Here is a 14,202-nt window from a genome sequence, read left to right as displayed (position 1 = left end):
CAATGGGGGTTAAGTGACTCGCCCAGGGTCACACAGCTAGGAAGTATCTGAGGCCAAATTTGAACCCAGGACCTCCTGTCTCCTGTGAGCCACCCGGCTGCCCCCCGCATAAATACTTAAGTTGTTTAGACCTGACTACTTAATAAATAGAGCTATTAGATATTTCTTTTGAACTAGGGGTGCTCTGAAAAAATTACTGAGACATGTGAGAACCAAGAAAATTTGGGAATCTCTGCTCCATGTAATAAGGAGCTTCTGAGGATTCTGAGCAGGGGAATGGCATGGTCAGACTTGTGTCTTGGGCTTATCCAGTTGACAGCTGTGTGGAAGATGGATCTCTCCATCCATCATGCAGCTGCGTAGGGTGATCTGTCAGAAGGATATTGCAACAAGCTAAGGGAGAGGCTCTGAAAGCCTGAACCAGAGTACAGGACTGGGCAGAAGATGGGCAAAAAAGACGTGCTGGAGAGAGGACTGATACGGCCTTGGAAAAAGCCTGCGTATGACTTCTCATCCTGTAGGATTCCTTTCCAGGTCTTTCAATAAATCCTCCCTCCAGAGATGATCTACTCAACATGCTAAATATATTCTTTGATTTCTTTTAATTTTTCATGGATACTTAGGCAGCACTTGGGCTGTCCATCTTTTATTTTTATCCTTCACTCTCAACATATGACAAACCCATTACCTTTTCTGACCATAAGCATCTTTGATGAACTTCCATTTGTTAGAGTCCAGAGAGCGGAGGGGGTGGGGGGAGGGGAGCAAAGATGAGAACAGTTATTGAATTGAACCTACAGTAGGGAGTTTCAACTCTTAAATGGTTGGGGAGGGGCAGCTGGGTAGCTTAATGGATTGAGAGCCAGGCTTAGAGACAGGAAGTCCTGAGTTCAAATTTGATCTGACACTTCCCAGTTGGGTGACTCTGGGCAAGTCACTTAACCCCCATTGTCTAGCTTCTGCCTTAAAACCAATACACAGTATTTATTCCAAGATGGAAAGTAAGGGTTTAAAAAAAGAAAGAAAGAAACAGTACCACTAAAGCTGGTAGCAGAACAGATACCACAAAAGGCAAGCAGTAAAATAATAAACATCAAATATTTATTCTACTCTGCTCTTCAGATCCCCTATTGCTTACCTGCCCCTAGCCTATTTATTCAATCTATTCTTCCCATTGTTTTTCAGGATCCATCCTGAGCTCTCAGGACCATCTTCTTCCTCTCCCTCCCTCCTTCCTCCTCCAAACCAGTCCTATTTGCTAACCTTCAAATGCCCTTCTCTTTCTCTCCATCTTTCTGAAGTCAGTCAAGTCCTCAAAGGTCAGGGTTGAGCTCTTCTTTATCCATGACCACTCCAGTTCGTAATGATCTTTCCTTCCTACAATCTCCTGGGTGCCACACATTTTGGTCCATAACCATATCTTATCATATCTATCCTGTTTCTTTGCTTTAAACTGTCACTATCTTCTTTCCTAGGTAAAGGAACCTCTAATGATCTTCCCTGCCATTTTTATCATTTTAACAAATTAAAATACTACATAATACTATGATTATAAGGAAAGAACTGACTACACAGTAAATGCAATACTGTATAATGATTATCTGTGAAAACTTGGCTATTCTCAGCCATGAAATGATCTGAGATAATCCTGAAAGACTTATGACAGGGAATGCTATCCACCTGCAGAGAAAAAAATTGTTGGAATCTTCCTTCACATCAGTGTTATTTATGATTTTATTTGGGGGATTTGGTTATGTATGAGTGTGCTTTTACAACAATGATAAATATGGAAGTGTGCTTTGCATGACAATAAAAATAATTTTTAAATTAAAAATTAAAAAAAAGAAGAAAGAAAGAACTGACTGTCTGAAAAGCTGCATGATATAGTGGAAAGTCTGGGTTCAAATCTCTGCTGACACATTCTTGACCCCCATCTTATACTGATTGTGTGATGCTAAAACCTCTCAAGTCTCCCAAGGGAATCCTAGAACTACAAATGAAAAATAGGACTAATGTTAAAAGTAGTTTTTTAAGAGTTAGGAGTGGTCTATTAAGAATTGACATAACTTGAATGATCTAGCTATTCTCAGCAATACAGAGATCCAAGACAATTTCAAAGATTCAGCATGAAAAATGCCATCTGCCTCCAAAGAAAGAACTGATGGAGTCTGAATGCAGATCAAAACATATTATATTTCACTTTCTTACTTCTTTTTGTTTGTTTGTTTGTGACCTCTTCTACAAAATGACTAACATGGAAAAATGTTTTACATAATTGAACATGTAAATCTGTATCATGTTGCTTGCTGACAGGGAGGGTGGGAGAAAAGGAGAGAATGTGGAACTCAAATTTTTAAAAATGAATGTTAAAAATTGCTTTTACATGTAATTAGGGAAAAAAAGAAAATTTTTTTAAATACCATCTGCCCCCAGAGAAATAACTTACAGAATCTAACTGTAGACTAAAAAATTCTATATTTTACTTTCTTCATTTTTTTATTCAAGATCTCTTCTATAAAATAACTAACATGAAAAAAATTTTTACATGATTGTACACATAAAGTCTATGCCAGATTGCTTACCATATAAGGGAGAGGGAAGGAATTTAGAACTCAATTTTAAAAAAGAATGTTAAAATTGTTTTTACATGTAATTGGGAAAAATAAGATATTATGAGATAAAACTAACTCCATTTTGTTCTATTTTTGCTATGTTTGACTCCTATATGTTCTTCAGACTCAGTTTACAGTAGTTAAGTTTCCTTCCTTTCCTTTTTAATCTCCCAATCTCTTAATTGCTACAAAGGAAGCCTTCTGTAGTCCAAGGACTTAAGTTTCAGTATGGTCCACTTTGATTTAGTACAACTGGCTATGCTAACAAGGCCACATTCCTTCTTTATCTCCTAGAGTTCGTGATATATGTTCTCCTTAACAAACAGACCTTTTTTCTTTTGATAACCAGTATCTTTGTAACAAGAAGCTATTTTTTTCTCTGCGTGTCTCATGTAACATAAATATTAGTAGTCTAGTTGTAAGGAATACATTTTGTTTATCCACTTGCATGGTAGAATGTGTCTCACTCTGAGGGAATAAATTGCAATGAGACTGTCTCTGCCTCATCCTGGCTTATTGGCACTGGCGAGTCAATGGACCTAAAGAAAAACCATGCAACAGTAATCTACATCGGCAGATGGTATTTCTTCCCTGAATGGTCCCAACAACAATGAAATCACAGGCCTGGACCACTCCACTTCCCTCAGATTCTTAACTATGTCTTTAAAGTGCCCCCCAAGAGTAGAAAAGCTAAACAAAAACGTATGATTTATCATGTGGTTCTATGGGTATACGACTGGGAGTTTTGGTTTTAAAAGATCACTCTATTACAATCATGAATAATGTGGAAATAGGTTATGAGCAATAACACATGTATAACCCAGTGGAAGTGCTTGTCAGCTCTGGGAGGGGGGAGGGAGAGAATATGAATCATGGAACTATGGAAAAATATTCTAAATCAATAAATACGGAATTTTTAAAAAAATACCCCCCTAGATGTAGACTCTAAATGAACATCCTAGTGCAAACACCAACAACGTGGAAATGGGTTCTGATCAAGGACATATGTAAAACCCAGTGAAATTGCTCGTGGGCTGTGGGAAGTGTGACAGGAGGGGGGGAGGGAGGGAAATAATGTGATTCTTGTAACCAAGGAATAATGTTCTAAATTGACTAAATAAATTAACTCAAAAAAATAATTAAAAAAATAAAAATACCCCCTTAAGAATTTCACTGCAACCTTCTGGCATCTGTACCATGAGAGCCCAGAAGCCTGTTGACATTTGGTAGTCCTGAGGTCTAGCAATCTCAGTATTCATGTAAACAAGACACAGCGATGTAGATCAAATTCCAATTTAGAAAGGAAAGGGGCCAACTAATAATTATTGCTTTCCTCACGCTATATCCAGTCTGCTTCAGACCCTCTATGGTTTCTCCTTTGGACCTCGGCAACAGCCCTTCTCTAGGTCTTCAAAGAGGCAAAACTGACATTCCTAAACCCAGGCCAGAGATCAAATCGCTCTTCTTCACCAGAAGTCCCCCATGGCCTCCAGGATGAATTACAAAATCCCATTTGGCATTTAAATAGCACTCTAAGATTTGCAAAGCACTTTACATTATCTTATCTTATTGAAAACCCTTCCAGGTTTGGAGGAAGTCAATTCCAGGGGGGATTAGAGGCTCCCCAAGTACTGTACCTCCAGCCAAACTAGCCAGCTAGTGGTTTCCCAGGACCAAAAACTCCATCTCTGAGTTATGTACAGGCTGTCCCCCTACACATGGAAATGCTCTCCCTCCCAGGCCTCTTGGAAGGCTCAGTGCAAGTGCCATCTCCTGGAAGAGGCCTTTTATGAGTTGTCCCCCTACCCAATTCCCCAAATCACCTGGGGTTTTATTTGTATATATCATTTATTATTTATTGTTACATTTATGTATATATGTTATTTGTATCTACCTTTTATTATTTATTATTATATTTATGTAAATATTTCATTTGTATGGATCCTTTATTATTATCTTTTATGTATATATTTTATTTTTATAGACCATCTGTGGACATGTTGTAACCTGGCATCTTCCCCCAATCTGTAAAATGTAGTCACTTTCCAGAGCAACAGTCCAATTTCATATTTGAATCCCCAGAGCTAGCCCGCAGTAGGGGTTTAGGGAATGTTTGTTGTTTGATTTCATTTGCCTTGACATGGGAGACCCAAAAGTCTTAGTGTGGTCTTACGCTTTGGTTTTTAACAGCTTAGAAGGACACCAAGACTTTGGGGATGCCCCAATGGCCCTTCAGGGCCTGCAAAATGTTGCTTCTCTCCTGACAGCCTTGTGGAGGCAGCTAGTGCAAATAGTATTATTATCTCCGTTAGGCCCATTAGCCACAGAGTTAGAGACACCCTAAGGGTCAAGGCTCCAGAAACCCCTGCCTCTTTCCTCTACCCCATTCTTGCCTTTCTTGAACAGAATTCAGTCATTATTAAATGAACAGAACAAGACTAACAGAACAAACTAATGAGTAATAATAAAGTTATTAATTAAGAGTTATATGTTCAACTGTTTAACTCAGTTGCTTTAAAAAATGTACATTTTACAAAATCATGGTCTTGCCTTCGGAAGCCCTTCATAATCTGGACGCTTCTTAGCTAGCCAGTCTTCTTACAACTTATTCTCCTCCATATACTCTGTGTTCCAATGACATTGGCCTCCCAACTCTTTCTATTTTTAAAAATCCATTCAATTTATTCATTTCTCTCTTCCCATAATTCCTTATTATAATTTTTAATTTATTAATTTAATTAATTAATTTAGAATATTTTTCCTTGGTTCTTTCCCTCCCCTCTCCCACAGCCAATGAGCAATTCCACTGGGTTTTACATGTATCATTGTTCAAAATCTATTTCCATATTATTAATATTTTCAATCCAACTCTTCCTGTTTTTAAAAAACCCTTACCTTCTATCTTATCAATACTAAATGTAGGCTGCAAGGCAGAAGAGCTGTAAGTGTTAAGTGACTTGCCCAGGTTCACAGAGTTAGGAAGTATCCATGACCAGATTTGAACCCAGGATATTCTGTCTCTAGGCCTGGCTCTCTTTCTAGTGAGTTACCCACTAATTCTTTATTGAATAAGATACTCCATCTCCTCATTCCCTGAATGTCTCACTTACAATCCTCTATGTCTGGATTTCTCTCCTTCCTCATCCCCATCTCTAGGGAAGCATCTCTGGCTTCCTTTGGGTCCTACTAAAAATCTAATCTTCCACAAGAAGCTTTTCTCAATCACTTTAAATGTGTTTGTGCCTTTCCTCTGAGATTACCTCCAATTTATCCAGTATAGATTTCATTTGAACATCATTTTTTGCATTACAATATGAGATCCTTGAAAGCAAAGGGACTGTTTTTGCCTTTCTTTGCATGCCCACAACACATTATTAAGCTACTAACTCAAGTGTATGCTACCTTGACTTGTCAGTGATATTTGCCCTCTGCCCCCCCAACTCTACCCAACTCCCTCTTGACTGGATCCCATATTCAGGATTAGAAGGTATCTTAAGAGCTCAGCATCTCACTTCCTGCTTATACAGAAGAAGCTATCAAGGTCCAGAGAGTTAAATGACTTGCCCGGGATAACAAGGCTGGGATTTGACAAAGCTGGGATTTGAACCCTGGTCCTGATTCTAAGTCCAGAGTGTGGCTTCATTCAAGCCAGATAATCCCACTAAAACTGACTTCCTTTTAACCCATTTAAACATTTCTCCAGTTTAATTAGGGTGATAAATATATCCTCTTTACTCACAATCAGCCTTCAGTAAATATTTATTGATTGACCATATTTTTCGTTAAGCCCATTTCATCTAAGCCTCAGTTTTCTCATTTTTAAAATATGGGGATACACATTTACTGTGAGACTCAAGAGCCTACCTTATTTTGTTGGGAAGGACTTGCTTTGAGGCTTAAGGGGGGAGGTGGGGGAGAGGAGACAGGGGCTTTATGTATCAAGATAATGGCACATAATGTCATGGGAAAGAGAAACTTGGACCTGGAGGATGCACCTGCTTCTATGTCATTGTCAGGGTAAGACTCAAGTGGCCTAGCCAAGGACTGGGTAATGGGTTCTGCTGTCAATCATACAAATCAGTACAAAGAAGTGTTTTCCTAATTGGTGCTCACAGTATCTAAAATGCCCACTGAGGGCTGGAGAGTTTTCTTAACTCCTACAGGGTCTCTAGTTATACCAGCCAGCAAGATCCAATTGGAATTTACAGCTGCCAAAAAGGAAAGGTAAGGATTTACATTTCAAAGGCAAACTTGCAAAACTTATAGCCTGGCAAATGGAAAGGAAGGAGGTTTACATGTCAAAGATACAGAAGGGGAAAAATTTACATCAACTCAAGTTGTAAATTGATCAACAAACCCAGTGAGGATTTACTCTGGAATTTACCACCAGCAGGGAAATGCTTATCATAAAGCTGAGCCAGAAATTCTTTTACCCTTAGCCAGTTAATCATCTGGGTTACATTTTTGGAGGTCTCAGCTAAATTCCACACTATGAGGAAAGTCTCAGCCAGTTCCATGATTTTCTTTGCAAATAATATGGCTATATTGAAGCCAATAAAAAGGACATTAGCATCATTTCTGCCCCCCTTTTTTGCATTAAGTGATGGGCAAAATTTATATTCCTTAGAAAACAGTTGCAAAAATACTTAGATGGACAGGATGTATTAGTTCTTGTGAAAATGACCAGTGTCCATGAGGAAGATGGGAGATGGAGGACCTCAACCACACAGATACTGTCCAATTCTGTCCTGAATTCTCAGTGGCCAGCACTCATTCTAGCCATCTACAATGCTATTAAGGGATGGTCTTCAGGTGTAGTTAAGAGAACAGAAGGAAATTAAAAGCAAGTATTATGAGCTGCTAATTGAGGATAGGAGAAGGGTTTCAAAAAGGACATCTGAAGAATTGCCTCACAGTGGGAGTATGAGAAGGCATAAAATATTTATTTCCAGATCCCTGTTCAGTGAAGGAACCAATGGGATGGCATTAAGAGTGCTGGATTTGAAGCAAGAAGATGGGGGTTCAAATTCAGGTGAGTGACAGAGCTGGGATTTGAACTCCAGTCTTCTTGCTTCAAATCCCAGCTCTGTCACTCACCTGAATGACCTCAGGAAAATTATCCTCTATGGATCTCAGTTTCCTCATCTGTAAAATGGGGGATGGATGAGAGGGTTTCTTCTTTCCTTCTGGAGCTTTGTCATTGGCCAACCTGTTTTCCCTCAGCTTTACTGAGACTAGGTTGGCAATAAAGCTTCTAGAAATAAAAAATTAAAGGTCTCAGTCTTTACATTATTCTGCCTCCCTCACTCTCTAGTGAAGAAATTTTCATCTTGTTTGTGTCCTGGACCTCTTTGGCAGTCTGGTGAAGTCTCTAGCCTCCTCTTAAATTCATAAACTTAAATACATAGCGTTACAAAAGAAACTAACTCTTGAAATAAAGAAGTGAAATTTTTTCCCCATCCAAGTTCACAGATCCCTTGAAATCTAAACAGGATACATGGACCCCACATTGAGACTGATTGTTCCTTGAGGGTAGGTAGTCTTTTGCCTCTTTTTTTTTTCAACCTTTACTTTCAGTCTTAGAATTCTATAAGCTAGGAAGTGTCTGAAGCCACATTTGAACCCAAGACCTGTCTTGAGGCTTGGCTTTCTACCAAGCCACCTGGCTGCCCCAATTTTTTGTCTTTTTTTGTATCCCAAGTGCTTGGCACTTGTCTTAACTCTGTGATCTTTTTGGTTTGTTTTTTTGTTTTTGGCAAAGATACTCTAGTTGTTTGCCATGTCCTTCTCCAGCTCATTTTACAGATGATGAAACTGAGGCAAATAGAGTTAAGTGACTTACCCAGGGTCACATAGCTAGTTAGTATCTGAGGTGGGATTTGAAGTTAGATCTTGACTCCAGACCCAGCATTCTAACTACTGTGCCATCTAGCTGCCCTGCCTGGCACCTAGTAGGCACTTAATAAAATGTTTATTGTCTGACTAACTAGGTGATCTAAGGTCTTTTCTAGCTCTACATTTCATCAGTCTGTAAATTCTAAATGAGGGAGGGGAGGGGTTGCAGAAAGCTAGAATTCAAGAATGTTTTGCTTATGCCTAGCAGCACTGGGTACTAAAGCTATCCCCCAGCCCAGTCAACCAGAATGACCTGAAGGCACCCAGAGCTGGGCTGGCTCTTCTGCCCTGACCTCCAGGACACTCTGTCTCCACTGAAGCCATCTGGAAGGAACAAGCTCCTATGTTCTCCTGAGAGGGGTTGCAGCCTGCTGTTCTCCAGATTTCCTGAAGACCTTTCTCTTACTGAGGCCAATCAGAGACTTTTCACTGTGACAGGAGAAAGTGGAGCTCAGAGGTTGTGACAGACCCAAAGCCACAAAAGAGGTAAATGACAAAGCTAAGACTCTAACCCAGAGCTAATTCTAGCCTCTGACCCCAAATTTAATAAGTACTCTTTGCCCTATGCTATACCATGGTCACTTATTTATGGAAAATATTTTTTTCTGACAGATTAAAAGGTCCAGGCCAGGGTTCTTGCAACCACATAACCTCCTTTCCCTTCCCTTTTCCCTTTCTCTCTGGACCTAAATCTCTCCAAGCCTCTACTCTAGTGCATGGGAGGGTATCAGAGAATGGATGCTCTGTGTTCTGTCCCTGGAGAGAAAAATAGTAGTAGAGTCCTGAGGCATTATACTGTTTTGTCAGCCAATAGGTATCTGCTAAGTGCTTACTATGTGCCTGGCATAAGAAGAAAGGTGAGATCCATGCCTCTGCCCTTAAGCAGCTCTCATTCTATTGGGGAAGTCAGTATGAGAATAACTATGTATATACAAGATACATATGCCAGAAATGGAAGGCAATTTCACAAGGAAGGCTCCTGGGCTTCAGAGGAGTCAGCTAGGAAGAAGAGACCAGGAGAAATCCCTTGCTTGGAAAATTGAGAACAGCCTAGTCAGCTTTTGAAGATATATCTGATCTTGCTTTCTTGGGCCTATTAATCGATATAGATATTATTAGCCTAGCTTAAATAAGATGATATTTGTAAAGTGCTTAAGAAATATTTATTGGGGGCAGGTAGGTGGCTCAGTGGATAGAATGCCAGGTCTAGAGTTAGGAGGACCTGGGTTTGAATCTGGTCTCAGTCACTTCCTAGCCCAGGACAAGTCACCTAAACTCTATTGCTTAGTCCTTACCACTCTTCTGCCTTAGAATCAAGGAACAGAGTATTGATTCTGAGATGGAAGGTAAGGTTTTTAAAAACTTGTATTCCTTCCTCAATGAAGCCAAGGTCAAGGGTTCTAAAATTTTGTATTTCTCAACCCAGTGGAATTGCTTGTCCAATCTTGGAGGAGAAGGAAAGAAAATGAATCATGTAAACATGGAGAAATATTTTAAAATAAAATAAAACTTTGTATTTCTCCCGGTCAGCACTAGTTAAGCATAAATTATAAAACCTGTATTATTCATCAGTTACCCATTCTGTATTATTAATTACTCAGGATGGTTTTCTGCTGTTCTCTTCTGTGCACCAGCTTTGTACTATTCTATATTATTAATTGCTTATATTGTTCTGTATTTACCTTAGTTCTGAACTGTTAGATATTATTAATCACCTATAGTGGTTGTCCACCGTACTATATCCTCCCTATGTTCTCCCTCTTTGATGAGGGCATTCCTGAAAGGTAGGGAGATATCTCCTACACTGACAAATGATGGCAGATGGGACAATGAGGGGAAACATGGGACATGCATACACACTAAGGGCTCTGGCAGTCCAGGGGAATCCCTAAAACCTGTGCATGCTCTTTATTTCCTTTTTGGTGTTCTTAAGTTCACCTATGATGTGTCAGATCCCAAAACACACTTCTACTGGATTTGTACCCTCCTCCTCTATGCCCGTTTTCTGAGGTTTTCAGCCTGTAATGCCCAGAGGTGGGCTATCCTGGGAAAAGGTGGAGATCTCCCAAGTCCCTAGACCCTCAATAAATGTGCAAATATTGATCCACACCATGGCTACTCCAGGACTGTGTCAACCATCCAGGGGCCATTCCATCAGCTCCAAAGCTATTCTCCCAGCCTGGAGGCTATTCTATTAGCCCATAGGCCATTTCATTAGCCTAGGCTGTTATGCCATCTTAAACTTTTCTTCTTCTTTAAATAAAATTTTTTCATACCTCTGGGTTGAATTGAGTTTTGAGCCTCTCATTCTTAGGGTAAGACCTGAAATAATGGTAAGGTTTTGGGTATGGGATTGGATGTGTAATTAGACCAGTAACAGAAGATTACACTGTTTGGGGAAGGCTAATCAAGCCCAGTGCTGGCAAAACCAGACACTGAGATAACACACACACATCCACTAAGATGTAAATAAAGGTCTGTTTAATTATTAACAAGGGAAAGGTAAAAAGAGATTTGGATAACTTAAACTAATGCTATCTATCTAAACACACAAGATCTAAGAGGCCTGTCACCAGGAGCCTCCTTAGATCTAACTATACTGAACTCACCTACCTGTCTAGAGACCCAGACCCTAATATAAATATCCTACACTAACCCAAACCCAACCCCGCTTTTGGTGATAATGTAGGTAGTTAGGTATTTAGGCAGGACAGGGGCCAAGAAGAGGTTTTGGATCCAAAGGACCCAAACCAAATTCTCACAGACAGATGACTGAGATGTACAGGATGACACAAAAAGCTCAGTAGATGTTTCAATCAGCACTGGTAACAGGGAGAAGTCCAGGTACCACACAGCCAGCAAAAACAGGTAGCCAATCCCCCTCCAGGTAAAACCAGAGAAAGCTGAACTAGCTCAAAGCCAACTGTCTCTCTCCAGTAAAATTCCAGAATTCTGCCCTCTGCACACTTCATGTGCTCAAATCCTCTCTTCCTTATAACAGACCCTGCTACAACTTTGGTGTCTTTTTCCCACAACACCAACAGACGATTGCGTAGGTCATAGACCGTACTTCTAAGTTAGCTTTAGCCCTGGTTATAGACTGGTATCTAATATTAGACAGAATAATAATCCATTTGGTTCAAATCAAGTCTTTAATTCTTATCAGTCTATCCTACAAATGCTTGCCCTTGGTCAAATGTTGATGGAAGGATACCTAGCTTTGTACAACCCATTTCTACGACTGGAAAAACAACTCTAAGGGCCCATCCCTCCAAAAGAGGAATCAAGGAGCATTCTGCCAATCATTTCTTCATAGAGATAGCCTCTTCTTAAAAGCTGTAGCATATGGTTGAGGCTGATCAGGGCCATCCTCACCCAAAAATTTAAAAATGGGGTCACACATCACCCCTCCCCTCACAGTGATCCCAGAAAGCTACTTCACACTCTTCTATTCCTCTCTAAAAGCATCCTTATTCAGACCCTGCTCTTCAATCCACCAATGGGAAGCTGCAGAATCACAGCCTTAGCCCCTCCATCAAACTTCAGGGCCCTCTACTTTAACTTTCAAAACTGCACCCCCCAAATACACCTACCCCACCCCTTTAAGCATCTTTCCATTGGCCTCCAGGCTTTTGATTTTTATAAACTCATTTTCAGTCTAGCATCCAGATAACCAGTCCCCCTAACCCCCCCCCATCCCATTTCTGATTTTTGCTTTGCCTGTGTGTTGTGGGGGGGGGGGGGTCAGTGGAGTAGAGGAAGGGAGTGCAAAAAGACAGAGTGATTAAACCTACCCAATGAATTTTTACTAGTAGGATTTCAATTGCATAGGAGAGGGATTTTAGGGGAGTGAGGATAAGTCAGAAGTCTCCTCTAGAGTTCCTCCTGAATCCACGAGTGATTCAGTCTTCATACAGGGTCAAAGCCTGCCAAGCACTCCAAGGTCCAGGCAGCTGGGGAGCTGGGGAGCAGGGCGCACCCGGATTGAATGATCTTGTGGGCTGTCCCAACCGGGTGGAAAGTTTGGTAGAAGGTGCTGTGCGTCCCAGCCCTGGCCTCGTTCCCTAAGGGGAATGGGGATGATGCCCCACTATTGGCTGGGTGTCTCCATCCCCTGGGGTTTCCTCAATGGGTACATGGCCTGGGAGGGAGCGAGGGAGGTGGAGGATAGAGGGTAGAGGGCTCAAGTTCAACCTCACCCCCAACACCCATGCACACACCACCTTACCTGGAGAGCCATTACCGCCGGGGGAAGCCTCCCCACGGACTTGCCCTCGGGGGCCGCGTCCAGGAATCTCCTATACCCCAGCCACCAGGCCTTTGTCTCCCCCCAAGACTAGGAGGGAGAGGGCTGTCTGTCTGTCTGCTTGTCTGTGCGTTCCTTCTCTTCCAGGGAGTGGGGCTGTGTAGTGCAGGGGATGATGACAGAAGAGCAGAGCGGCAGACCTGAGGGCTGGGGGAAGGGCAGTTCGACCCCAGCTGGGTAATGGGCTTCACGGGAAGGGAGGAGGAGAATCTGGACCGCACCGGGAGCTCCGGGGCTTGGGGGAGTGGTGGGAGCTAGGGGTGCTAAAGAGAGGAGGGGAGTGTCTAAGAGCCAGGAGCTCTTCTCCAGCTGATTGCCTCGCCGAGGTGGAAACGCCTCCCCACCTCGATCTCACATCCCTGGGAGTTGTAGTTCTATCCCTCCCGTCTCCGGGATGCCGGTCTGGGTGGCCCGCCTCCCGAGGAAAAAGAACTACAAATCCCGAAGTTCCTACGTTGGCTGTGAGTGTCAGGGGCGGAGGGAATCTGGGGCTGCTGTTCCTTCCCCTGGACTGGGACAGGGTCGGGATTGTGATGGGGGAGGGGAGCCGAGGAGAGGCCCCAAGAACCTAATGTTAATCTCCCTCACGGCTGCTCCTAGTACCCGGGCTCTCCATATTCCCCAGCTCGCTAGCTAGTGGCTGGCACACACAAACACACACTCATGTGCGCACGCGCGCTCTTTCCTCCCCTCCCCCCTCCCCATTCCCTTCATCCCCCGGCCCCTCCCTCTCTCACAGTCCCATCCCCAGGCCCTTACAGTCTACGCTCCTCTCGACGTGAGGCCCCTTGGTAAATTAATGCTGGCTGATGGAGCTGACCGTTAGCCGCAAAATCCTGAAGTAGCCTCAATATGCCTAAGGCGTCCCCTGATTCCCACCCCCCCCCCTTCCCCTGGTGTGAGCATCGTTCTCCATGCCCTTTCTCCTACCCTCCTCCACACACCTGGGGTATCGGAAAGTCTTCTTGGCTCACTTATTTTCCCCATTGAGAAGTAAAATTCTACCATTAGAACTCAATGGAGAGACTTCTGGGAAGCGTAGGTCCCGTGTCTATCCTAGACAAGACAGAAAAAGCGAGTTCATCTTCGGTGCTCTCCCACCTCCTCTTCATACTTTTCCCCCTATTTGGCATGGCACAGTAGAAAGAGTTCTGGACTCCCAGATACCACCACAGACTTAACTGCATGGCTTTGGGCAAATGACATAATCTTTCTGTGCCTCAGTTTCCACACCTATGAAATGGGAGTACCCATAGCATTTACCTAACAGGTAAATTTTTAAGAAGCACTATGTACATGAGTACTATTATTATTTACTTACCACCTGGTCCATCCTCTCTGTCATCTATCCAGCAATCTATTATTCTATGATCCTCTAGGATATGAATT

General features: G+C 42.2%; 1 protein-coding gene across 7 annotated transcripts in view; it reads right to left on the bottom strand.

Moving 5' to 3' along the window:
- Positions 1-13,438, bottom strand: part of KRBA1 (KRAB-A domain containing 1) — a 51,707-nt gene extending 38,269 nt beyond the window's left edge. For 4 of the 7 annotated variants that reach the window (XM_056799855.1, XM_056799859.1, XM_056799860.1 and 1 more), the window contains exon 1: positions 12,736-13,437. In XM_056799855.1, coding sequence (XP_056655833.1) covers positions 12,736-12,747 — 12 coding nt within the window. In that variant the 5' untranslated portion in view covers positions 12,748-13,437. Of the gene's footprint in view, positions 1-12,735 lie in introns of all 7 variants that reach the window. The other 3 variants (XM_056799858.1, XM_056799856.1, XM_056799857.1) reach the window with 1 other exon arrangement.
- Positions 13,439-14,202: the final 764 nt, after the last annotated feature.

This window comes from Monodelphis domestica, chromosome 5, assembly GCF_027887165.1.
Source record: "Monodelphis domestica isolate mMonDom1 chromosome 5, mMonDom1.pri, whole genome shotgun sequence".
In the NCBI taxonomy this organism is placed as follows: domain Eukaryota; kingdom Metazoa; phylum Chordata; class Mammalia; order Didelphimorphia; family Didelphidae; genus Monodelphis; species Monodelphis domestica.
Note: the sequence above shows the minus strand (reverse complement) of the source record. Positions and strands in the feature narration are given on the sequence as shown.